This window comes from Psammomys obesus, unplaced genomic scaffold (assembly GCF_907164565.1).
Source record: "Psammomys obesus unplaced genomic scaffold, mPsaObe1.curated_primary_1811, whole genome shotgun sequence".
In the NCBI taxonomy this organism is placed as follows: Eukaryota; Metazoa; Chordata; class Mammalia; order Rodentia; family Muridae; genus Psammomys; species Psammomys obesus.
In genome coordinates this window covers 159,895-187,277 of record NW_026591872.1, presented here as the reverse complement: position 1 = coordinate 187,277, position 27,383 = coordinate 159,895, and the positions used below count along the sequence as shown (strand labels likewise).

Sequence of the window (27,383 nt, the reverse complement as noted above, 5' to 3'; positions counted from 1 at the left end):
GTGCTACAGAAACAGAGTGTCTACTGTCCCCTCGAACCCGCAGACCTTCACTGACGTCATGGGTGGTGAGGTTTAATACCAAACATAGATTATTTCCATTTAGGCTTGTGCAGGAAGGTGGCTTTCTCTAGGACACAGCTTCTCTGTGGCAGCCTTTCAGAGCATTTCTTCCTTCCATCTACTCACTCATCTTTGGAGAGGTCAAGTCAATATCATTGGTTTTCAGCGTATAGCCTAAAGGAAATGGAGTGGTTTGTATACAGCCTCAGCTGGGGACACAATGACAGAGGACAGCTTACTGCCACTCCTCATTTCCTCTAACAAACATTTATGGCATTCCTATTATGTGCTGGGGGCTATTGTGTTCTTTAGGAACTCAGTGAAACAGAAGGGGAACTTAAAAATATGGAGGATGGGGGTAGAAAGAGGGAAGGACAAAAGGAGAGAAAGAAGGAGAGGGAGAGACAGAGACAGAGGCAGAGGGATAGACTGAGACAGAGAGAGGCAGAGAAGGGAAGGGGCAGAGAGGGAAGAGGAAAGGAGAAGTTTCCACTCTAAGTTAAGACTTTCTCTTATTGAAAAGCAGAGCGATGTCTTCCTCCTTTCCCCAAGATCAGCTGGCACTTCCTATGTTAAGTAGTAAGTTGAACGCAGGTTTCCTGCTTCTTTTGGTCCACCCAGTAAGTGGAGTGCAAGGAAAAGCAAGCCCATATTTGATGATCACTGTTATGATCAATGCAATGATCAGGCTTTGCATTCATTACTCATTCACTGTGGTCATCTATGGTCTTTAATATTTCTAGCACTGTCCAGGTAGTAAGAAAGACACAAAGAGATGCAATGTAAGAGATGGCCCTTGCTTTCAAGAGATTACAAGTTTAACAGAGCCATCATTGTGGCCTTGGGCTTGGTTGTGGCACAGTACTCAGCACTGAGCAGCCTCTCAATATATATTAGCTTAGATGAAAAACTAATAATGGTCAGCCAGGGTGTAGTGGCACACACCTGTAATCCAGCATTTGAAGAGGCAGAGGCAGGTGGGTCTCTGTGAGTTCAAGGCCAGCCTGGTCTACAAAGCATGTCCAGGACAGCCAGAACAGCCAAGGATACGTAGAGATATCCTGTCTTGAAACACACACACACACAGAAATACTAATAGCGACAAACTAGAAAGAAAAGACTGTCCAAGGCTCTTAGTGTTTACAGAAAAATCTAGTGAGAGGAACATTGGAGTCCTTGAAGGCACTCTGTTAAAGCTTTGAGCCAAAGGTAAGATTTAGACAGGCAGGGAACTGAAGACAGTACCTTCTAGAAAGGAAAAAAGCTGAGCAAAGTTTCCAAGGTATCCAGTTTGGGCCTGCTAAGACTGCAGTGTAGCTATAGTGTTTACAGCATTTTAACCCAGACTGTGGCAGATGGAAATTTGGACAATTCTTAAATTTAAAATTTTCTGATTATATATTTATGTGTGTGTATTTAAGTACATACCATAGTGCACATGTACACATTAGGAAACAACTTGTGGAAGCTGTTCTGGGGATCAAACTAAGGTCATCAGTTTTAGCAGCAAGCACCTCTTCCTACTGAGTATTTTTATTAGCCATATATATATATATATATATATATATATATATATATATATATATATATTTCTTGCTGATAGTAAGTTTAAGTTTCAGAAAACATTTTAGGAAGGAAGACAAATCAAGCATTGATAGAGTCTGGCATGAGTGCTATTCAGTCTTGGAGGCCGAGGGGAAGGGTGATAGAAAGGCAAAAAACACAACCTTAGGGAAAAATTTTCTTGAAAAATGGACCAAATGAAATCATGACTCTCATACAGACCCAAACCACATTAATTTGTTAAAAAAAAATAGAATTAACCATTAACTTTCTTTTGCTTCAGGATTCAGTTTTAAAATATTAAATAGCTGCTGAACCCATTCAAACTGAAGTTAACTATACCTTCTGGAAAACTGATTCCCTCCCCCATTTTTTTGAGGTGCCAAAGACAGAACCAGAGGACTTGTGCATGTTAGGTAAAATACTCTACCATTGAGCTAGATATCAAGTCCCAAATTATTATATACTCTTAAGTGAACTATTTGAGACCATGTTGAGGCATGTGCTCTTAAAGCATTAGCATGTTTTAGCATGTGGTTCAGTGGTCTCAATTATGTCAGACAGTGGCTCTCATAAGGAAAAAAATATGTTTCTTTGTGTTATGTGTGAGAGTATTGCTTTATATACAAACTTTTAAATTTTATTTTGCCTGTGTGTGTGTGTGTGTGTGTGTGTGTGTGTGTGTGCATGCACAAGTGTGCATATGTGTATCACACATATGTGGAGATCAGAGGACAGCTTTCAGGGACCAGTTCTCACCTTCCACCTTAACAAGGCAGGGTCTCTCTTATTCCTGCCTCTGCTAGCTTACCTACATGCTTCCAGCCAGTTGTGGCTTCACCTCCCATCTTGCCATAGGAGTGCTGGCATTACAGAGGCCACCATATCTGGATTTTAAATGTGGGTTCAGAGGATATAACTCAGGTCATCAAGTTTACAAGACAAGCCTTTTGCACACAAAGCCATTTACCAGGCCCTGTCATACACATTCTTATGAAATCTCTCAGGCTCAAAGAAGTTAAGAATGTTTCCATCAGGCAGCAAATATGTTATCGCCAGGATTCTAATGCAGCCTGACTCCAGAGTTTGCTATGGCATACTGCCTTCCTACATGTATTGTTTACTTACTCTCAATAGCCTGGGAAGTAGGCAAAGACAATTGGATGAATCAGTAGGTGATCCCCATGCCACTGGCATGCCCCTGCAATCCCACACTTACCCTTAGACACATACCTGCCCTTTTCAAAGGGATTGAACCTGTATAGTTGCATCTTTGGGGGGGGGTAGTAAGTGTTGTGTACACTCTCCTTTCCCACCACCAGTGCTCTTCAGACACATCCCTAAAAACGTTAAAATTCAATTCAAATTCAGACGAACTGAAATAGCTTTCAAATTTTACTATGAGGGGCTGGAGACAAAGAGAAATTGATTTTAAAGAATCCTAAGTTAAATTTATTTGTAAACTTGAAAAGTCTGGTTTCTGCCTCTCAAAAGTCTGCCTTTCTGGTTCATTTTGGAGATTCACCTTTGATTTATTTTGTTGTTTTTTTCATTCCTGGTGTTCCCAAAACAGGGAAATCTTATGTGATAGCCTTTGAATATTAGGGCATTTAATTGTGTGTTTAATTTTAAGCACAGTGTTTTAGGTTAACTGCTTTGCAATATCTAGGAGGATAGAGATTTTCATTTAATTTCTTTATCAGGTTTTTATGCAGCACCAAATGTGTGTCATGCAGGCACTTGTAAGAGGTTTTTTTTTTTTTTTGACTGAGATATGAAAAAAATGTCTGTTTACCCCAGAAAGAGCAGAGGTAGACCAAAGAAATGATTCTACCCAAGGTTAGCTTAGTGAACTACTGAGTTCATTGTCTTGTTACCCATCCCTTGACATGATGGAAAGGATTGGTTCTAACTTCCTCTCCCTACTGATACAAAGATCTGTAGATGCTGAAGTCCTTTGCATAAAATGGATACTATTTGCACATAACTTACACATAGCTTTTTGTATATTATAAATCGCCTTTAAATTCATTATAATTCATAATCCAAAGTAAATGTCATGACATGAGATATTATACTTTATTATTTATGGTATAATAACAAGAAATGGTCCATATAACAAGAAATGTTCAGTACATACCCACATTTTAAATTTCCAAGCCATGCTGACTAAATTTGCAGATGTAGAAGCTGCGGAGATTATGTCTTCCACAAATGTATTTGTGGAGAGAGAGTACAATATAGACTGATCAGAGTAACTAGGCTTTGGACAAGGTAGCCAGGAAGATTCATTCCAAGCATGTGCTACTCTAAGTTTTGTGTTACATCTTAGTTTTAGTAGTGTATTAGCACTCTGGGTTTTGGGGGTGTTTAGTGGAATTATTTGGTTGGAATTGAGAGAAGAGATACTGAAATCTTTGAAGCCTGAAATCAGACTTCAGCTTCACAAGTTTCTTACCCTCCCTGTACTTCACTTCCCTTCATTTGAAAAGTGGAAGTCTAACAGCATTTACCTCAGTGGTTCTCACCCTTCCTCATGCTGTGACCCTTTAATATAGTTCCTCATGTTGTGGTGATCCCCCAACCATAAAATTGCTTTTGTTGTTACTTAAAAACTATAATTTTGCTATGGTTATGAATCATAATATAAACAACTGTCTTTTCAAATGGTCTTAGCCAACTCCTGTGAAAGGGTCATTCAACCCTCAAGGGGGTTGAGACACACAGACTGATCTATCTTGTAAGGATTTTCAGGGCTGACAGGCATTGCTGTCATAATAGAAATGTTTTCGAATATGTTCTGTCCAATCCAGCTACCACTCTGCGCATATGGCTATGAAGCACTTGGAACATGAAAAGACTAAATGCTTGAACTTAAATTTTACTTCATAAATAGCCATATGTAATGAGTAGCTATCATATTGGACAGACCAGATTTACTGAATAAGCATATGTGAAATGCTAAGCACTGTGCCTGGTAGATAATATGTGTCAATAAATGCCATGCAGGATTAGTGTTAGCAATGGTTACAAGAGTCTCTCTGACAGGCAACTTTTTTAAAGATAAACACCAATCACACTTTGATTTATTTTTGTGTTACATGCTCTGAGCAAACTGCAGTGATGCTCTTTACAACAGCTATACCGTAGTCAAGTCCTAGTGGTGGGGGCAAGGGAGGAAGATTTTTTGCTCCTAGAAGACTGACTATAGTGTGCTTCTCCCCATGCAGCAGGGTAGAAATCACTAGTGGGTACTATGAGTACATTGATGTCAGCAGCTGCCAGGACATCATCCATCTGTACCACCTCCTCTGGTCTGCCACCATCCTCAACATTGTTGGCCTGTTCCTGGGGATCATCACTGCTGCAGTCCTTGGAGGATTTAAGGATATGGTAAGAAAGAAAGTGTCTCTCCATTTCACAGATACTTCTGTTTGGAGAGGGGGAATAAGTCTAAGATGTTTGGGACATTGGAAGTACATAGTTTGAAGGGAAGAATCAGAAAGTAGCATATGCAGCTGCCGTCAAATACCTCAGGTTCAAGTGAGAAGTGACAGAGATCTGTATATATTTCTTGTTAGTGTGAACTTCCTCTTATCTTGAAGCATATTTTGAGAGTGAAATGAATGGGAGGGGGTTTTCAGTCTTTCTATTCACACTGCTTGTGTAAACAATCCATTGTATTGTCTCTGAACACTTTTAGTAGAAAACTTAGTTTTCTCCTTAGTGATCTTTGGGAGACAATGAAGAAAAGAGGATTGATGATTAGCTGTACATTAGATTAATGCTAGTCTTCTACAGGAATTCCACCGTGGAGTTTCTCCAGTAAATATTTCTAGTGTATCTAAGGCTTCCCACCTGCCTGAAGACTTAGCCCCAGGTTAAGTTGCTCTCCAGTTATTCCCTTCTACATCAGCCTACCCACATTCCTATTCCTCTCTTTGACATCTCTTCCATATTTGTGTTCATGACTGCAAATGCACAACAGCACTCAGAACCCTCAAGAATGCATGTTCCCTAGATAACAGTAGATGAGCTCTTCCTTTGCTTTAAAAACATTTCTAAGAATTTATTTGCTATCGTTGGTAAACTTTAATCTCCAATTTTGGAGCTGTTAGTTTTGAGCCATATTATTAACCTGGCTTCATATAAAATCCTATTGATTTGTATTTAAAAAAACAATCAATAAAATAAAATAAAGCAATATGCTTCAGCCCTTTCCCCAGACATTCTGACTCAGCTGGTCTAAATGGAAAACCATCTATCTATGGTTTCTTGAGAACACCCCAGGTAATTTGGATCTGTAGGTGGGGCTGAGGACCACTGCTTCACATATCCTTTGAAAATTATTTTATGCCCAAAAGGAACTTTCTTTTGACCCAAGAAATGAGATAGGAAACTTCTAGACTCTTGTTTGCTTATGTCCCTTTTGGGGTCTCCAAGGAACAGGATCCTAAATCTTTAATCTGACCCTAAATAAACAGTCAAAAAAGTGGTAATGGTAAAATGAAAGGCATCTAGCATAAGGGAAACAACGGAGTCCCCTATAGAATTGTCCTGATTAGGAATATTGGGCTTTCTTGCCAGTGACTATATCATGAAAATCCTTCCTTGTCCATCCCCAGTCTATCAGTCTCTCATCTCTCCCTTGCCCTTGTACACATTACTCATTCCCTCTGCTCCTGAGAAAACCTAAGCACTAAGGAGTATGTATGATAAACATCTATGCAGCTATTGCCCTAGAAGCAAGGATTTCCTGTCACCTGGGCCTGAGGAAGCTTTTAGGAGAAATTGCTGTTTCTGGATTTAGGCTTCTTTTGAGAAAAAGAATTGCTATTGTTCTTGAAGATTTTTCCTCTTTTTAAAAACAGTTTATATTAGTTTATTTACTTTACATCCCGAGGATGCCCCCTCTCTCCTGCCTTCCCATCACCTACTTCCCGCTTTCCTCTTTCCCCTCTTCCTTGTCCCCCAGAAAAGGGAAACCCCCCTCCCTGTATTAACCTTCCCCAGCACATCAGATGACATCAGGACTGAGCATATTTTCATCCCCTGAGGCCAGGTAGCCCTGCCAGGGGAAAGGGATCCAAAAGCAGACAATAGAGTTCATGTTAGAAACAGCCCTTCCCCCACTCAGCAGGAGCCCCATATGAAGACGAATCCCCCACCTACATGTGTGCAGGGGGCCTACTTCCAGATCTCACATGCTTCTTAGTTGATGTCTCAGTCACTGAAAGTCCCCATGGGACTGGGTTATTATCTCTGTTGGTCTACTTGTGGGGTTCCTGTCCCCTCCAGGTTCTTCTGTCTTTCTTCCAACACTTCCACAGGAACCCTAGAGTTCCACCCCATGCTTGGCTGCGAATTCCAGCATCTGTCTTGATCAGCTGCTGGTTGGAGGAGCCTCAGAGACCCACCCCATGGTAGAGAGCTAGCCCCTGACACTAATAATGATACTCAGCTATGCTTTCAGACAGGACCCTGGAAGAGTCTCTTAGTGGTAGGGATTTCCTGACCCAGTGGGAGGGGCTACCTTGATGTATAATCACTGCATTACAGGCTTTGCCTTCAAGGTGTCCCTTACTCGGAGTTTACCACATAAAGTCACAGTGCTAAAGTTCCACTGTTTTTTTTTTCTTCCATATTTTCACATAGGCATTTGCCTTCTCCTTTTTGTTTATTTTCAAAATTAAGATAATAACATTTTATTTTATGTTATTATTATTATTATTATTATTATTATTATTATTATTATTTAAGTGTACATGTGTGTATGTCTGTAAATGTGCATCTGCCTAATGTTAGGGGTATCCCCTGGAGCTGGAGTTACAAGCAGTCGTGAGCTGCCTGATGTGGGTGTTGGGAGTTGAACTCGGGTCTTCCGTAAGAACAATACATGTTCTTATCCGCTGAGCGGTCTCTCCAGCCCCAGATACTAACATTTTCAATAGGCTGGCTATTATGCCACAGAGGTATTAAAAGCTTGTCTTTACTAACCTCTCTGAGTCAAGGATTTGATAAGTTTCCCTGGTGGCAGAAGGAATTGGGATGTGAAGTCAAACTGTGCTTAAGAAAGACAACTTTCTTAAAAGAAAGTTCCTCATGTTGAGAAGAAGGGAGGATTGAAAAAGTGGTATTCTAAGAAGTACATCCCTTCCAAGGATTTGGTCTTCTCTTCATACCAAAGATTTTCCTCACCTGAAAAAAAATCTAGCAGCTTGGTCTTCATGTGAGTCCCCTAATAAGTTAAGCCAGGTATCCCTGACATAAACTCTGTTGCCTGCTTTCGATCACTTCCCCCTAATGGCCTGGCCTCAGTGGATGAAGATATGCTCAGTCTTGATTAAATTTGATGTGCAGGGGTGGGTTGGTGGTGGGGAGTGCCTTTCTGAGGATGATGGGAGGGGAAATAGGATAAAGAAGATAGGAGGGTGGGGCCAGAAGGAGAGGAAGGAGGAGGCTACAATAGGGATGGTAAAGTGAATATATAAATTAAAAATAAATTTGAAAAAAAATCCAAGAGGACATCTCAATGATAACACCAAACTCTTTGAAATGTACAGTTCAGTGACATTCAGTACATTCAAAATGCCACATAGTTATCACCTCTACTTAGTTGTACGGCCCTACATGAAACCTGTAAACACTGAGACAGCTACTCCTTACTCCTCTTGTCCTGAACCATCAGAAACCACTAATCTGCTGTCATTATGGATATGTCTCTTCTGAATAGTTCTGATAAATGGACTAATATAATACATGAAGTTCTTCATGACCACTTTCACTTACCACTTTCACTTGCCTACTTTTCAGCATATACCAGTGCTTCATTTCTTTTGCTAGCAGAATAATATTTCATTCAGTGGGCATGCTGCATTTTATTTAAATCTAATAAATAATGAATTCAATATTCATTGAATATATTTATTAAATCTTTTAAAATATATTGGTGGAATTCCATCGCCATTTTGGCTATGTAGAAATGCTGTTACAAATATTCATATAAATTCCCAGTGTTTCATATAAACTTGACATGGAATTTTTAGATTGTATGTTTATGTTTACTTTCCAGAGAAAGAACCAATTTATTTTTTTAATTTTTTAAAATTTATTACAATTTATTCATTTTGTATTCCAGCTGTAGCTCCCTTCTTCATCCCCTCCCAATCCTGCCCTCCCTCCTTCTTCTCCTCCCATACCCCTCCCCCAGTCTACTGACCCTAGCCTATCAGGTCTCATCAGGTTTGGCTGCATTGTCTTCCTTTGTGGCCTGATAAGGCTGCTCCCCAATCAGGGGGAGGTGATCAAAGAGCCAGCCACTGAGGTCATGTCAGAGACAGCCCCTGTTTTCCTTACTAGGGCACCTACTTGGACATTGAGATGCCATGGGCTACATCTGTGCAGGGGTTTTGGGTTATCTCCATGCATGGTCCTTGGTTGGAGTATCAGTCTCAGAAAAGACCCCTGGGCCCAGATATTTTGGTTCTGTTGCTCTCCTTGTGGAGCTCCACTCCCCTCCAAGTCTTTCTATCTCCTCCTTCTTTCAGAAGATTCCCTGCACTCTGCCCAAAATTTGGTTATGAGTCTCAGCATTTGCTTTAATACTCTGCTGAGTAGAGTCTTTCAGAGGCCCTCTGTGGTAGGCTCCTGCCTTGTTCCTTGTTTTCACCCTTATCCGATGTCTGTCCGGTTTGCCTTTCTCAATGAGGATTGAACATCTTACCCAGGGTCCTCCTTCTTGCTTAACTTCTTTAGGTGTAAATATTTTAGTGTATTTATCCTATATTATATGTCTAATATCCACGTATAAGTGAGTATATATCATGTGTGTCTTTCTGTTTCTTTGATTCCTTACTTAGGATAATCATTTCTAGATCCCACCATTTGCCTACAAATTTCATGATTTCCTTGTTTTTAATTGCTGTGTAGTACTTTATTGTGTAAATGTACCACACTTTCTGCATCCATTCTTTCTTTGAAGGACATCTAGGTTGTTTCCTGCTTCTGGCTGTTACGAATAGAGCTGCTAAGAACATGTTTGAACATATGTCCTTGTTGTATGCTTGAGCATAATTTGAATATATGCCTAGGAGTGGTATAGCTGGATCTTGAGGAAGTGCTATTCCTAATTGTCTGAGAATTGAACATCTTTCCCAGGGTCCTCCTTCTTGCTTAGCTTATTTAAGTGTACAGATTTTAGTATGTTTATCCTATATTATATGTCTAATATCCACTTATAAGTGAGTATAAACCATGTGTGTCTTTCTGCTTCTGGGATACCTCACTCAGAATGACCTTTTCTAGATCCCACCATTTGCCTACAAATTTCATGATTTCCTTGTTTTTAATTGCTGAGTAGTATTCCATTGTGTAAAGGTACCACAATTTCTGTATCCATTCCTCAGTTGAGGGGCATCTGCGTTGTTTCCAGATTCTGGCTATTACAAATAAAGCTGACACAAACATGGTTGAGCAAATGTCCTTGTTTATACTTGATCATATTTTGGATATATGACTAGGAGTGGTATAGCTGAGCCTTGAGGTAGCATTAATCCTAATTGTCTGAGAATCTGCCAGATTGATTTGCAAAGTGGTTGTACAAGTTAACATTCCCACCAGCAATGGAGGAGGGTTCCCCTTTCTCAACATCTTCTCTAGCATGTGCAGTCACTTGAGTTTTTTATCTAGCCATTCTCATGGGTGTAAGGTGAAATCTAAGAGCAGACGTGGACATTTTCCAGGAAGGCAAAAATGACTTTAAAAAACATGAATGTGAAGAAAAAGTCAAAAACTGAATAATTGGCATCTAACTTTAGCTTGCTCAGCATTAAAACTGGAGGGATTTTCATTTATCTAGGATTCAGAGTGTCAGGATGGCTGAGTGGTCTAAGGCACCAGACTCAATGTCTTAAGCCATTTTTTCTCATGAAATATTTCATATTCCCACTAATAGTACACAAGTATTCCAATGTCTCTATATCTTCATTGACTAAAGATTCTAGTAGGTAAAACATTGTAGTTTTGACTTGCCTTTCTTTGATAACCAATGATGTCAGGCCTATTTCATGTGCATGTGGACAATTTTTATACCTTCTTTTGATATCTATCTTTTTTTTTTTTTTTGGCAGGGTCTTATTCTGTAACCCACTGGGGTTATAGGCTTGTGCCACCATGCCTGGCTTTGTCTGTTTTTTTGTTTGTTTGTTTTGGTTTTGGTTTGTAGTTCAGTGTTTCATCTTTTTGCTGTTGAGTCATAAGCATTCTTCTGTTACAGACACTAGACCCTTATCAGGTGTGTGATTTACTGTAACACATATGTTTAAGAGACTGTCATTTCCCCATTTAGCTCTTAGTTCTTTTGTCAAAAATCAGTTAGGCTTACATATATAGACTTATCTTTAAATTGTTCAATTCAGTCATTTTCTTTTCAATTTACAGAGTACAGGGAAGTCTGTTGTTGGTTCTGATAGTGGCCATGTACCCTTTTAGAAAGGCCTTTGTACATTAACTTTTGTTTTCTCTTTGTTGGCTACCTTTAATACTCACCTCTGGTAAATATTAAATATTATAACCATTTAATATATGAGAAAACAGATCAAGCAGGCTCAAGTAATTTGTCCAGAACTAAGTAGCAGAAATTGGACTTCAGCCCAAATCTTCACTTTCTCCTTCTACTCCATCCCTCCTGCCCCGAAATGACATTTGCCCAGTCCTTTCTGCTTCTTCAATCTTTGTAACAAATACTCCCTGCTATTTGATTAGAATCTTCCTTAATAGTAAGGACGGAGAGCAGAGGAAATACTGAGTGTTATTAAAAACCATAAGCTAGGGAGCTCTGACAAAGACCCTAGGGGGAAATGAAAAGATAGAAGCAAAGATCATGGCAAAAGATCATTGGTTCACAGAATAAGGGAATTCTACTGGGAATAGAGCATGAAAAGAGAATGTCATCAAAATGAGAACATGATGTAAGTCAAAATCTCAGGCCTCTCCCATACATGAGGTGTCTGTGATGTTCATTGTAATAACTGAGGCCTGTAGATCTTACACCCTTAGGCATCTAAACTGTAACCAACTCCAAGCAACAGAACAACAGAACTGTGCTGAAACTTTCTATAATGGGGTTTTCCTGCCAACACGCTGACTTGCTCACCAGTGTCACTACCAAAACCTACCCACATGCTTTCATTGCTTCAGAGGAAGCCCCTGTTCTGTGTTAATGTGGTCTAGATATATAGTGGAATGGAGATATCCATCTTTGAGATAGTTCTTGACTGTCCTCACAAATGGAAGAGGGCTCTATGACATGGAATATGGAAAAGGAAAACATTCACCCTGTACTTTGATCCATGTGGCACAAAGCACAGTTCTACTTGTGAACTAATGAGGGGTCCTCTAACCTGGACAACGGTGGCTTTTACTCTAAAAACATCTGCCAGCAGGTTATAACAGTTATAGAAAATCATTTATACACTGCTTTATTTGCAAAAAGAATGAAAGTGTTACCAAAATTATTCCAATATTTCTGTAAATTTGAATTTTTGAAGATAAATCATTGTGGGGTGAGGAGAGTGGACAAATGGCTCAGAGGTTCAAGGCACTTGCTGCTCTTGCAGAAGATGCGAGTTCAGTTCCTAGCACCTACATGGTGGCTCAAACCATCTATAAGTCCAGTTCCAGGGGACCCAATGCTATCTTCTGACCTCCATAGACATGGTCCTCACATATTCACATGCACACATACACACACAAATACATATAAATCTTTTAAAAAAGAGAAGGCTCAGTGGTTAAGAGCACTTGTTGCCCTTGCAGAGGACCAAGGTTGGGTTCCCAGCACCCACATGGTGGCTCACAACCATCTGTAACTTTAGTTCCAAGGCATCTGACACCCTCTTCTGACCTTTGTGAGCACCAGGCATTGGTGCGGATGTGGTACACATACATACATGCAGGCAAAATATTTATACACATAAAATAAAATGCATAAATCTAAAACAAATTTATAACTTGAGGAAATGACATAATATGTATTAATTTCAAAAATATTGCCATATTTATTAAAAAGTAAGAGTTTCCATTTTCCTCCTAAAATTACTTCTCTCTGCAGAGGTAATTACAAATAACAGTTTGCTGTGAATCTTTCTGGATTCATTTATTTGTATTTACACACATAAATATGCAACAGTTTATTTTTTAAAAACTAAAGCACACTATATCACTGTAGCCTTTCTTTTTGCAGTACTGGGGATTGAATCCAAGGCCTTGTACATACTAGGCAGATGCTCTACCACTGGACTGTATATCCAGCTTCATGTTTGTTTAAAAAATTAACAGTGGTGGCTAGAGAGCTGTCCTAATGCTTAAGAGGACTAGCTGCTCTTCCAAAGGAGTGGGATTTCCAGCACCCACATGGCAGCTCACAATCATCAGTACTCCAGTTCCAGGGAATCTGGCATCCTCTTCCAGCCACCTTGGGTACCAGGCACACACATGGGTGCACAGACATATGTACAGGCAAGATACCCATACACATAAAAAAAATAGTATACTCTTGACAGCTCTGACAGTAAACATAGGTCTGAATATTTATCAATTGCTGGGTTGTATGTTATAATATATCTGTGCTATGGCTTATTTAACTATGCACCTAATGATGATGGGACGTAATATATTGTTTATGCTTTGTTTTTCCTCAGAACCCTACTGTTCCGGCACTGAACTGCTCTGTTGAAAATCCCCATCCGACTGTCTCTTACTATGCACGTCCCCAAGTGGCATCGTACAATTCCTACTACCATAGCCCTCCTCATCTGCCCCCTTATTCTGCTTATGACTTTCAGGTATGTTTGAAGAAGAAACCCCCCCCCCTTTTTTTTTTCCTTCTTTACTGTAACACAGTCCTTTTTATTGTCCTTGACTTATTTATAAATCCTTTCCATTGTTTTTGGGATTGAAAGGAATTCGCCCAGGCTCCCTTCAGCCCAATGGCCTTTTTCAGCTTGCAGGAATTAGTGACTAGATTAAGGACCTGCAGGGATGGAAGACATAGAAAAGTGGGAGTAGTATGAGAGAAGAAGTAGAAATGGGAGGGAAATAGGAAGAGAATAGGACTAAGGCATCTAAAATTTTATTTAAATACACTAAGGATAGATAATTTAGCTGGAAGATGGCAGCTTGACTAGGTTACCATGGACCCCTGTTCAACAGTGGCTTTTGCTATAGGGAAAGACTACATAGCTCTGAGGTTTGACACAAGGAACTCACACAGAGGAGGTATGAATCAAACCTCCAAAGATTAAGTCCCTTTGTTTTTTCAAGCATCTTAACTAGAATTACACAGAGAAAATATTTTTACAACACTCTCAGTTTTTTGTTTGTCTGTTTGTTTTGTTGTTGTTGTTGTTTTGCCTTGTTATCACATAGGTCAGAAACAGTGTTACCAAATTTGGCCTTCAACCATTTTTCTTGAGCTGTGATTAACTGCAGAGAAATGAAAGCATAAAAAGGATTAAAGGGAATCTCTGCACTGTGTGCAGAGAACTGACTGACGAGGCACCTTGAAAAAACACATCAAATGGGTCTTTACATAGGAACAGTGATTGTGTTAATAGCTTTCCTTCACCGTGACAAAACCCACGAGAGCATAAACAACTTTTAAATAGGAGAGGGTCATTCTTGCTCACAGGTTTGGAGGCTTCAGTATGTGATCAACTGGCCACATTGTGTAGGCTTGTAGATGTTGCATCAATTCCTCAGAGTGCTGGTGACTAAATGTTCAACACCTGGACTCTTAGGGGATACTTCTAAAACATATAAGTCAGTGTAAACCATTGGCAGAAAGACTAGAGTTACACTAGAATATGGTCAACCAAAAACTTAGAGACCATAGGAAAAAATCTTTTAAAGGAATGAAACTCAAAATGATTTTTGTTTCAATTAATTAGAGCCCATAAATGGAACAAGGAGACATAAAGTATGACTTTCTGGGGATATTTGTAGCTAATGTTTGGTAAGTGGAAATCTTTGGGGAACCTAATTTTTACTTTAGTTTAACAAAATAATTGAAACCTTAAGACTATTAGTTGCATTTGGTTTGGAGAAGTCTACAGCTTTCTAATAATAAACATGGATTTATTCATTCCTATCAAATCCAGTATCACTACCAGGAGAGAGCAATAAGGCTTAGAAAAATTATGTTACACTTTGCCTTGTAGCCACAGGAAGATAGCTCTAATACTTTTTACTCAATTAGGTGGTATGTGCTCAAAACACAACTGTGTTCAAGAAGAGGACAATTTCTGTAGTGACCGAGCAACGCATTATCTTTTAAGAGAAATCTGGTATGTTGAAGTTTACACAGGGATGACATCATTCTCTTGGGGCCTATAAAAAACTCAAACAAACAACAAACTAGGATAGAGAAGGGTTTTGTTTTAATACCTCAAAATCATGCCTTCATTGGGTAATTATCCAGTTAGGAAGTCTGGGAAACATTTTTTAAAATTTTTATTATTAGTTACATTTTATTAACTCTGTATCCCAGATGTATTCCACTCCCTCATTCCTTCCCAATCCCACCCTCCCTCCCTCATCTCCTTCCTGCCCCTTTCCAAGTTCACTGATAGGGGAGGACCTCTTCCCCTTTCATCTGACCCTGTTTTATCAGGTATCTTCAGGACTGGCTGCAAAGTCCTCCTCTGTGGCCTAGCACAGCTGCTCCTTTCTTGGAGGGTGGGGAGGTCAAAGAGCCTGCCATTTAGTTCATGTCAGAAATAGTCCCTGTTTCCCTTACTAGGGAAACCCACTTGGTTACTGAGCTACCACAAGCTACATCTGAGCAGAGGTTCTAGGTTATATCCATACATGGTCCTTGGTGGAGTATCAGTCTCAGAAAAGACCCCTGTGCCCAGATATATTTGGTCCTTGCGGAGCTTCTATCCTCTCCACGTCATACTAACTCCCCCTTCTTTCATATGGTTCCCTGCACTCTGCTGATGGTTTGGTTATGAGTCTTAGTATTTGCTTTGATACACTGCTAAGCAGAGTCTTTTAGAGGCCCTCTGTGGTAGGCTCCTGTCCTGTTACTTGTTTTCTCTTACATCCAATGTCCATCCCATTTGTCTTTCTAAGTGAGGATTAATCATCTTACCTCAGGTCTTCTTTCTTGTTTATCTTCTTTAGGTGTATAGATTTCATTATGTTTATCATATCTTATAGGTCTAAATAAGTGAGTATATGCCATGTGTGTCTTTCTCCTTCTGGGATACCTCACTCACAATGATCTTTTCTAGATCTGGGAAAAATTTCTTGTGGTCAGTAATAGGCAAAGGTTTGTTTTAGGGCAGTTGGTCCTGAGGAACTTGTGAGACCTGAGTGTGAGATGACAGACTATTTCAGTTTTGTATTCCAATCTGTCCTCACTTTTAGTGAGCTTCAAAACAAGAAGGCTAATCACTGAGATGATGTTCACTTCCTTTCTCATCTCCCCAGCACTACTTCTCTTGCCCTTTGAAATCATTTCCTCAGGACCCCTTCAGTTTCAGCTAAGCCCAGATTCTATAAGGCATTATCAGTTCCTACGTCTGCTCACAAATGAACTCAGTGTAGTTTTATCTAAAACCTTAAAGGCTCCCAGTCATATTTCCTAGGCTGGAATGCTAGGTTAGTCCCTCTACTTTACTCATAAACTTGTTACTTTATGTCCATTTGGTGAATTGCCAAGTTTAAGCTCAAAAGTCTCAGCCTATAAAAATGCAAACAACACTGCTTATATTCATTATTTGGCATCTGAAAGTACATGATGTTTCACTGAAACCATTAATAATGACTCGTTATCAACTGAGCCCATTTAGTAAAAGGATTGCTTCAACCCTGTGGGGGTGAAAGGAGTTGATGCCTTGAAATTACAAAACCATTTCTGCTTTTTCTTTTTTTCCCCCTTCCCATTTCAACTTTTCCCTTTATTATCCCTTTTTCTATTCCTCATTTTACTTCATTTTATCTGCTCTTCTTTCCATTTCCTAATATTTTATTTCAAGAACAGAATGCATGGGAGTGTTTAAAAAAAAAAAAAAACAACCAACAAATCCTGATGTCCCCCCTCATCCCTTTGGGACAGAACTTACCTAACTAGTCATTGTCACTAGGCAGAGCCAGGGCACCTTTTGGAGTACACGTTTCATGGACCTCCTAAAGAGAGGTATACATGCCTTCACATAGTGGGGCAGTTGAGGTGGTGGGGAGTAGAAAGACATCTGTGTTCATGAAGGGTGGATTCCCCCCTTAGCACCATGAAAGTACATTATGTACCGTCTTGGGTATATTAGTTCTTAGAGGCAGCTTAGAAAGCCAGAGCTGTCTAGGCCAGCAGTGGGCTGACTACTTAGATGTTTCTTGTGCTTTGTGGTGTGCACAGATTCAAAGCATTAGTAAAGTTCAACTCTCACACAGGAACCAAAATGCAACAAGGCAGATCTCTACCTACAACAAAGCCAAGTATTTCCCAAGGTGCTTGCCTGTTGCTAGGAAACTATGCACTGATAGTTTCTTTTTTTTTTTCTCTCCAACCCCCAAGGGTATGTGTACTGAAGCCAGTTAGCTCCCTGGCTCTGCCAGGAACCTTCAAATGTATCCTTCAGATTTCCAATTTTGACCTCAGAAGGAAACAAGAATCAACTCTTCTCTGCTATCCACCCCTCTAATATTTACAAAACAGAAAACAGAGGTCATTGTACTAGCTCCTTTATTATCAAAGTGTACAACTGCCACCCACAGCAGCAGCTACCCATGGGAACCTTTGAATGTCTCTCTGGATACAACTGACTTCAGCTATACTGCAGAGACTTGGCCTTTCCTTCTGTGGCTGTGAACACTTAAAACTGGCCTGCTGCCTCTTGTCACCCCTATAGTAGGATTTAGGATAGAATGCCACATCCATATCCAATAATCTCCACAGAGATTATTGGTCCTGTGGGTTTTACTTTTCTCTCAGATTAAGAGAACATTCTTTTGTTTTGTTTTTGTGTTCATTCCCAAGGTTTATCATTTTAATACCTCTGTGGTTTGCAATATTAATGGGAAGTAATGACCTCTTCCAAACTCCTATAGTTTAATTTTTAGCTAAATTTTTAGCCAGTATCTTTTATTTATTTATTTTTCTGAGAAATATTCTTAATAGAAGAGAGCAACAAGAGAGAAGAAAAAAAGGATGTATTAGTTACTTTTCTTATCGGTGTGATAAATTATTTATTTTTATTTATTTGTCTATCTATGCCTATTATTTATTTATTTATTCACCTATCTATCTCTCTCTCTATCTATCTATTTATTTATTTATTAATTTATTTATTTGTATATCTACCTATCTGTCTGTCTATGTAGGTTTTTGAGACCTGGTCTCACTATATATGTATGTATGTATTTATTTATTCTTTTTTAAAATAAAAATATTTATATTAATTGCAGTTTATTCATGTTGCATCCCAGCTGTAACCCCCTTCTTCATTCCATCCCAATTCAACCCTCCCTCATCTCCTTCCATGCCCCTCTCCAAATCCTCCTCTCCTTCCCTCTGACCCTAGCCTATCAGGTCTCATCAAGACTGGCTGCACTGTCTTCCTCTATTCCCTATCAAGGTTGTTCCTCCCTCAGGGAAAGGTGATTAAAGAGCCTGACACTGAGATCATGTCAGAGACAGTTCCTGTTCCCATTACTAGGGAACCCACTTGTGGACTGAGCTACCATGGGTTACATCTATGCAGGGGTTCTAAGTTATCTCCATGCATGGTCCTTGGTGGGAGTATCAGTCTCAGAAAAGACCCTTGGGACCAGAAATTTTGGATCTGTTGCTTTCCTTGTAGAGCTACTATTCCCTCCAGGTCTTTCATTCCGCCCTTCTTTCATAAGATTCCCTGCCCTCTGCCCAAAGTTTGGCTATGAGTCTCAACATCTGCTTCAATACCTTGCTGGGTAGAGTCTTTCAGAGGCCCTCTGTGGTAGGCTTCCATCCTCTTCCCTGTTTTCTCCTTCTTCCGATGTCTATCTTGTTTGTCTTTCTGAATGATGATTGATCATCTTACCCAGGGTCCTCCTTCTTGCTTAGCTTATTTAGGTGTACAGATTTTATTATGATTATCCTATATTATATATCTATTATCAACTTGTAAGTGAGTATATACCATGTGTGTCTTTCTACTTCTGGGATACCTCACTCAGGATGATCTTTTCTAGTTCTCACCATTTGCCTGCAAATTTCATGATTTCCTTGTTTTTAATTGCTGAGTAGTATTCCATTGTGTAAATTTACCACAATTTCTGTATCCATTCCTCAATTGAGGGGCATCTGCGTTGTTTCCAGATTCTGGCTATTACAAATAAAGCTGCTACAAACATGGTTGAACAAATGCCCTTGTTGTATACTTGATCATATTTTGGATATATTCCTAGAAGTGGTATAGTTGGATCTTGAGGTAGCACTATACCTATTTTCTGAAAAGGTGCCAGATTGATTTCCAAAGTGGTTGTACAAGTTGACATTCCCACCAGCAATGGAGGAGGGTTCCCCTTTCTCCACAGTCTCTCCAGCATGTATTATCACTTGAGTTTTTGATCTTAGACATTCTGACGGGTATGAGGTGAAATCTCAGGGTCATTTTGATTTGTATTTCCCTGATGACTAAGGGTGTTGAACATTTCTTTAAATATTTTTCTGCCATTTGATACTCCTCTATTGAGAATTTTCTGTTTAGCTCTGTACCTCATTTTTAAATTAGATTGCTAGATTTGTTGCTTTTTAACTTCTTGGGTTCATTATATATTTTGGATATTAGCCCTCTGTCAAATATAGGGTTGGTGAAGATCCTTTCCCAGTCTGTAGGCTGTTGTTTTGTTCTGGTGATAGTGTCCTTTGCTTTACAGAAGCTTTTCAGTTTCATGAGGTCCCATTTATTGATTGTTGATCTTAGAGCCTGTGCTGTTGATGTTCTATTCAGAAAGTTGTTGCATGTGGCAATGAGATCAAGGTTCTTCCCCACTTTTTCTTCTAAACGGTTTAGTGTGTCTGGTTTTATGTTGAGGTCTTTGATCCACTTGGACTTCAGTTTTGTGCATGGTGACAAGTACGAATCTCTTTCCATTTTTCTGCATGTAGACATCCAGTTAGATCAGCACCATTTGTTGAAGATGCTGTCTTTTTTCCATTGTATGATTTTGGCTTCTTTGTCAAAAATCAAGTATCCATAGGTGTGTGGGTTTATTTCTGGGTCTTCTAGTCGATTCATTTGATCCACCATTCTGTTTCCATGCCAGTACCATTGCAGTTCTTATTACTATTGCTGTGTAGTACAATTTGAGATTAGGGATGAAGATACCTCCCGATGATCTGTTGTTGTACAGGACTGTTTTAGCAATTCTGGGTTTTTTTGTTTTTCCTTATTAAATTGAGAATTGCTCTTTCAAGTTCTATAAAGAATTGTGTTGGTATTTTCATGGGAATTGCATTGAATCTTTAGATTGCTTTTGGCAGGATGGCCATTTTCACTATGTTAATCCTGCCAAGTCATGAGCATGGGAGAGCTTTCCATCTTCTGATATCTTCTTCTGTTTCTTTCTTCAGAGACTTGAAGTTTTTTTTTTTTTTTTTCCAAATAGGTTATTCACTTGTTTGGTTAAAGTCACACCAACGTACTTTATGTTGTTAGTGGCTATTGTGAAGGGTGTATTTTCATTAATTCCTTTCTCAGCCCTTTTGTATTTGGTATAGAGGAGGGCTACTGATTTTTTTTTTTGAGTTAATTTTGTATCCAGCCACTTTGCTGAATGTTGTTTATCAGCTAAAAGAATTCTCTGGTTGAATTTTTAGGGTCACTTATGTAGACTATCATATCATCTGCAAATAGAGATACTTTTTGACCTCTTCCTTTCTGATTTGTATCCCCTTGATCTCCTTTAGTTGTCTTATTGCTCTGGCTAGGGCTTCAAGTACTATGTTGAAGAGGTATGAAGAGAGTGGGCAGCCTTGCCTTGTCCCTGATTTCAGTGGGATTGATTCAAGTTTCTCTCCATTTAGTGTGATGTTGGCTATAGGTTTGCTGTATATTGCCTTTACTATGCTTAGGTATGTGCCTTTTATCCCTAATCTCTCCAAGACTTTGAAAATGATTGGGTGTTGGATTATGTCAAATTCTTTTTCGGCATCTAAGGAGATGATCATGTGGGTTTTCTCCTTCAGTTTGCTTATATGGTGGATGACATTGATGGAATTGCATATATTGAACCACCCCTGCATGCTTGGGATGAAGCCCACTTGGTCATGTTGGATGTTATCTTTTATGTGTTCTTGGATACTGTTTGCGAGTATTTTATTGAGTATTTTTACAAAAATGTTCATAAAAGAGATAGGTCTGAGGTTCTTTTTTTTTATTGTTAGGTATTTATGTGGTTAAGGTACCAAGGTGACTCTGGTGTCATAGAACAAGTTTGGTAATCTTTCTTTTTCTATTTTGTGGAATATTTTGAAGAGAATTGGAGTTGGCTCTTCTTTGAAGGTCTGGTAGAATTCTGTACTGAAACCGTCTGGCTCTGGGATTTTTTTGGAAAGGAGACTTTTGATGACTACTTCTATTTTCCTTGGGGATATGGACTATTTAATCTATTTACCCGATCTTGATTTAATTTTGACAAATGGAATATATTAAGAAAATTATCCATTTCATTTAGATTTTCAAATTTTGTGGCATATAGGCTTTTGTAGTAAGACCTAATGGTTGTTTGGAATTTCTCACTGTGTGTTGTTATGTTCCCCTTTTCATTTCTGATTTTGTTGATTTGGATAGTGTCTCTGTGCCTTTTAGTTAGTTTGGCTAAGGGTTTGTCTATTTTGTTGATTTTCTCAGAGAACCAGCTCTTGGTGTCATTGATTCTTTGAATTGTTTTCTTTGTTCCTAATTTATTGATTTTTGAGCTCTGAGTTTGATTATTTAAATAATCTACTCCTCTTGGATGTGTCTGCTTCCCCCCCCCCCCCCGCCCCGGGATTTTAGGTGTGCCATTAAGTTGCTTGTATGAGATGTCTCAAACTTTTTTCTGGAGGCACTTAGTGCTATGAACTTTCCTCTTAGCATTGCTTTCATTGTGTCCCATAATTTTGTGTAAGTTGTGCCTTCATTTTCATTTAATTTTAGGAAGTCTCTAATTTCTTTTTTTATTTCTTCCCTGACCAAGTTGTCATTGAGTAGAGAGCTGTTTAGTTTACATTTGTGTGTGGGCTTTTTGTTATTTCTGTTGTTGCTGAGGTCTAGTTTTAGGACATGGTGGTCTGATAGAAAACAAGGAATTATTTTGTCTTCTTGTATCTGTTGAGGCTTGCTTTGTGCCCCACTATGTGGTCAATTTTTGAGAAAGTTCTGTGAGGTGCTGAAAAGAATCTATACTCTTTTGAGTTTGGGTGAAAATTTCTGTAGACATCTATTTGGTCCATTTGATTTAGGACCTCTGTTAGTGTCATTATTTCCCTATTTAAAATAGCTTTTGTCTAGATGATCTGTCCCTTGGTGAGAGTGGAGTGTTGAAGTCTTCCACTGTTAAGGTATTGGGGTCAATGTGTGATTTAAGTTTTAATAATATTTCATTTACAAATGCAGGTGCTCTTTTATTTGGGGCATAAATATTCAGGATTGTGATATCCTCCTGGTGGATTTTTCCTTTGATGAGAATGAAGTGCCCCTCCTCATCTTTTTTGATTAATTTTGGTTGAAAGTCTATTTTATTAGATATTAGGATAACTACTCCAGCTTGTCTTCTGGATCTGTTTGCTTGAAAAACCTTTTTCCTGCCCTTTACTCTGAGGAAGTTTTATCTTTGTTGCATAAGTGTGTTTCTTGGATGCAGCAGAATGTTGGATTCTGTTTTTGTAACCATTCTGTTAGTCTGTGTCTTTTTATTGGAGAGTTGAATCCGTTGATGTTTATAGATAATAGCGACCAATGGATGTTAGTTCCTTTTATTGTGGAGTTGGTGGTGTTGCTGTGTTTCTATTCTTGTTTTCTTTTAATTTTTGTTGTGAAGTTATCTATATCCTGTTTTTTTCTTGGGTGTAGCTGATTTTGATAGATTGGAGTTTTCCTTCTAGTATCTTCTGTACAGCTGGGTTGCTGTGTAGATATTAAGTTTAGTTTTGTCATGGAATATTTTGTTTTCTCCATCTAGGTTGATGGAAAGCTTTTCTGGGTATAGTAGTCACAGTTGGCATCTGAGTTTTCTTAGAGTCTGCATGACATCTGTCCAAGCCCTTCCGGTTTTCATAGTTTCTGTTGAGAAGTCTGGAGTGATTCTGATAGGTCTACCTTTATATATTATTTGTCATATTTCCCTTGCTGCTTTTAATATTTTTTCTTCATTCTGTAGTTTTAGTGTTTTGACTGTTACGTGACATGAGGAGTTTCTTTTTTGGTCTAGTCTATTTGGTGTTCTGTAGGCCTCATTTATGTTTACGAACATCTCTTTCTTTAAGTTGGGAAAATTTTCTCCTGTGATATTCTTGAAAATATTTTCTGTACTTTGGATCTTGGAATTTTCTTTTTCACCTATTCTTATTATTCTTAGATTTCATCTTTTCATGGCGTCTTTGATTTCTTGGATGTTTTACGTTTGGGACTTGTCAGATTTTACTTTTTCTTTGAGAGATGTATCAATTTCTGCAAGTGTATATTCAGCGCCTAAGAATCTCTCTTCCATCTCTTGTAGTCTGTTGGTGATGCTTACCTTTGTGGTTCCTGATATTATCTCCAAGTTCTCCAGCTCCAGGGTTTTCTCTGTGTTTTCGTTATTGATTCTAATTCTGTTCTCATATTTTGCAGTATTTCTTTCATCTTTTTGAATGTGGATTCCTTTCTTTCCATGATGGCCGCTATTTTGTTGTTGTTGTTATTCATTTCCTCTTAGTATTCCTCTACTTTTGCCTCTATTTGTTTGGCTGTATTTGCCTGTATTTCTTTGAGAGCTTTGTTCATTTCCTTTTTATGTGCCTTTACTAACTGGATTAAATATAGATTTGAAATAATTTTCCTGTGTTTCTGATGAATTAGAACGTCCATTGATTTTTGTGGTTGCCGGTGAAACTATGATATCCTGATTTTTGTTGGATGTGTTCTTATGCTGACCTCTACCAATTTGCTTATCTGTTACCTTCGCTGTTTGTTCCTGGAGTCTGTACTTCAGACTGGGTCCATCTTTCTCTGGTGTCTGGGGTATTCTTCAGGAATATTAGAGAGGTCCACCGGTTTGAGAGAAGATGTTGGTGTTTCAGCTGTAGGTAAGGGAGGAAGGTCGCAGGCACATTGTGCATGTGTGCAACTGCAGGCATGTGCATGGAAATGTGCCTGGAAGGGCAGGGTTCTAGAGAGTGTAGATGCCTGGAAGGGTGGAGTGTAAACACAGGTGGGGGTGCTGGCACTCTTCTTTGGAGCAATGCACATGTCCAGGTGCCCCGAATGCCTCTGGCCTACAGGCCTGTTGTACTGTGCTGCCCATATTCAGATCTGTCTGGGTTCCAGGAATTGTTTGTCTGGACTCCACTGGTAGACCCACAGAACAGGAGCTTCATTGTTGAGAATGCTGTCCCAAGGATCCCTATGTTGCCCACAGTCAGGGTGTGGGTAAGGGGGATCTGATATCTGGTTGCTAGCATAGAAGGACCCTGGATCTGGGCCTCTGCAAGCTCTCACTTGAGGGGGTACTCACTACATGGAAAGCACAGGGGTTCCCCCTGTTCTTTACTCTCAGATCTGGATCTGCAAGGGCAAATGAAAGTGTAGGATATCCATAAGCTCAGTGGTGTCTGCTGTTTGGCTACTGGGCATGGAAACCGGTACTTGGGACAGCCACCTCTGCAGTCTCAGTCACCGAGAACAGAGGCTTGTGCTTGAGGCAACCACTTGCCACCTCTGCCAAGCAGGTAGGCAAATTGTCCCAGCTTAGGGTTTGCCCAGGAAACTTCAATGTTGATGTTCTGGCTTCAAATGCACATCCACTCACCAATTTTGGATCCTGTGCCCCTCAGATATGGTGTGTGCTGGTCGCCACCATCTTGGACTCCCCCACTGTATAGTTTTGATTGGCCTGGGACTCTCTATACAGGCCAGGCTGACTTTTATCTCACAGAGATCCACCTGCCTCTGCCTCCTGGGATTGAAGGCCTATATCACCACATCCAGCCCAAGAAGGGGTTATTTTGAGTCACATTAGAGAGTAGATATCATCGTGGTGAAGGCAGGATAGTGAGACCATAGGCACATTACTTTAACTGAACAAATTTGCTCAATGATCTAAGAAACTGTTTGTTTGTTTGTTTTTTCTGAACATAACCCTGTTATTAAACAACACAAAACTGGACTGTTAATAAAGGATATCTTCTTGAAGGGAGGGGGCAGTTTAAGCTTAGGAAGACATCTTTCTTTTCTTGGGTTCACTCTCTGAAGTTGTATTGCTTTTAAAAATTCTTTAAGTTCTTAAATTTAGAAAATTGGTAGGGTGGAAAAGGAGGAAGAAGATGGTTGGTATTCTCTTCTCACTCCTAACATTATGCAATGCAGATATTTTAGTATCTCATACAGGTCTTAGAAATCTAGACATTGTCTTCCCAGGAGTAAAGATGGCAGGCCTGGGGATGAGACCCTGACAACCAGTCTCATACCCTGGGAGCCTCATGTCAGGGTTGGCTCAAGATTGCTATAAGCATGGAAAAATGATGTAATCTATTCAACCTCTGGCTAGGTCAAGTACAAGTGGGACCCTTTCCCCCTTACCTCCATGTTGAAATAACACCTGAACTCTTGAGATAATGTAGTGCAAGTGGGTGTAAAAACAAAACAAAACTCTCCAAAACCAAAAACCAGATATCATGGAGCCCAGATATCCTAGAATACCTGCAGTCTCCTATTCTATGTACTGACTAGCTTTGTTCTTTCTGAGACCCTGGATTGTTTCCTCTTACTGTCCTTATTGGTCCCTCCATGTGTCAGACTTCATCTTAGACTTGCTCTAGTATGATTGTAGATGCTGAAAATAGATTTTACTTTTAAAAGCCATGCTGAGGTTACCTAACATATTCTCTGAAGTAACAGCCACTCATTCAAGATTTATTGAGCATTTACTATTTCCTAAGCACTGTTCTGAACTCTGGGGAATAAAACAATGAAAAGGAGAAAAAGACCTACTCTTCCTGAGCAGGAAAACTATTAAGTCTATGGGTGGGCATAGACCAGGGAAGAGAGGGGCAAATTATTCTTATTATGGCAATTCATTGGTTATTTTTAATGTGTTTTTTAAGTACTGAGTTTTTGCTATATGATGAGGACTATTTTCTTGCTTAGCCAATGCTCACTCATTTAATCAAATCTCAATTAAGGAAAAAACAATGGGCATGAAAAGATTTATTAACTGCATTGAGATCTCTTGCCCAGTGACAGGCAGACTTCAGATTGAGCTCTTGAGTTTGTGCTGTTGACAGCTAGTGGTGTCATGCTTTCCCCTCTTCAGAAGTCAGTTCGCGCAAGAGCAAATTACATTGAAAGACAAAGGAAGAGACATTGACATCTATCTTTACCTAATCTGCTTTACAGTCTGACTTTTTAATTTAAGCAATATTAGATCAGCACACAAAGCATTAGATACTAAAGTGTTTTTGTGATTCTCCTCCCCCTTCAGCTCCCCAACCTCTGCTATCTCTGGTGTTCCCTATATCTTGCCCATCTCATTCCTTTTTCATGTTCTATGTGTCTTTCTGCCCTCACTTCCATCTTTCTTGGTCACCTATTTTTATCTTCTCTTGGTCTCCTATTTTTCAGGCTTTACCCATACTTTAACTGCCCCCCCCCCCCACTTACAGATAAGTATCCACTTATGAGAGAGAATATGAGGTTTTGTCTTTTTGAGTTTGGGACACCTTGCTTAATTAATATTATACTTTTCATATCTCAATATGTTGATTGGAAAAATCTGTATCTGCTCCTTTCCCAAAGTTAAAGAACAAAAAAGTAAAACTGATTTCTCACTCTCTCTGCAATCTAACATAGTGCTCCTCATTCTCATCACTGGTTTTCTCACCCTCATGTCTTTGCTAATCATTGTTTCTGATCTATGGTGAGTTTAGGTAGTGAAAGGGATGGTAGTTCATATGGAACAGGACTTTGCAGACTGGGAGCCAAACAAACCAATTGATTTGCCAAAAATGCATTTTAGTCTAGGACATGGGCCCCTGACCCCTGGACTTCCCAATGATACATTCTTACAGAAAAGTTTTTTTCTTAAGGATCAATTACTGAACTTCATCAAATATTCTTAAACCCCAGATTTGTTGAAAGACTAGTTGTAATGTTTAAACCATAGCTTAGGAGAGAGGTTCTGATGGGTTGAATGCCACACGCAAAAAATGGGGCGATGTTTTCTTTCTTTCTTTTTTTATTCTTCTGTCTTGAATGATACTCAATCTTTCTCATAGTGCTAATCTGAAAGTTTGAACAATGAAGTCATGCATTCATCTTTGTGGAGTTAAATCTGACCAGTTATCCTATAGCACACGGTGATAAGAGGCTTTTTTTTTTTAACTAAAAATTTCTCTAAACTTTACAAAACTAATTTACTCCAAGGAAGAGAGCAATTCAAGTATGAGCTTGACCCTGCTGTTACATTCTCAGTGGGAAAAAAAAGAGAAAATTCACTTTGAACATCTTAGACAGCCACTGTATGTATGTATGTATATA

General features: G+C 39.2%; 1 protein-coding gene across 2 annotated transcripts in view; it reads left to right on the top strand.

Moving 5' to 3' along the window:
* Tmem255a (transmembrane protein 255A) overlaps positions 1-27,383 on the top strand; it is a 63,408-nt gene that overhangs the window by 32,923 nt on the left and 3,102 nt on the right. For both annotated transcript variants that reach the window (XM_055612159.1, XM_055612158.1), the window contains 2 exons: positions 4,854-5,016; positions 13,323-13,466. In XM_055612159.1, the coding sequence (XP_055468134.1) occupies positions 4,854-5,016; positions 13,323-13,466 (307 nt within the window). The remainder of the gene's footprint in view (positions 1-4,853; positions 5,017-13,322; positions 13,467-27,383) is intronic.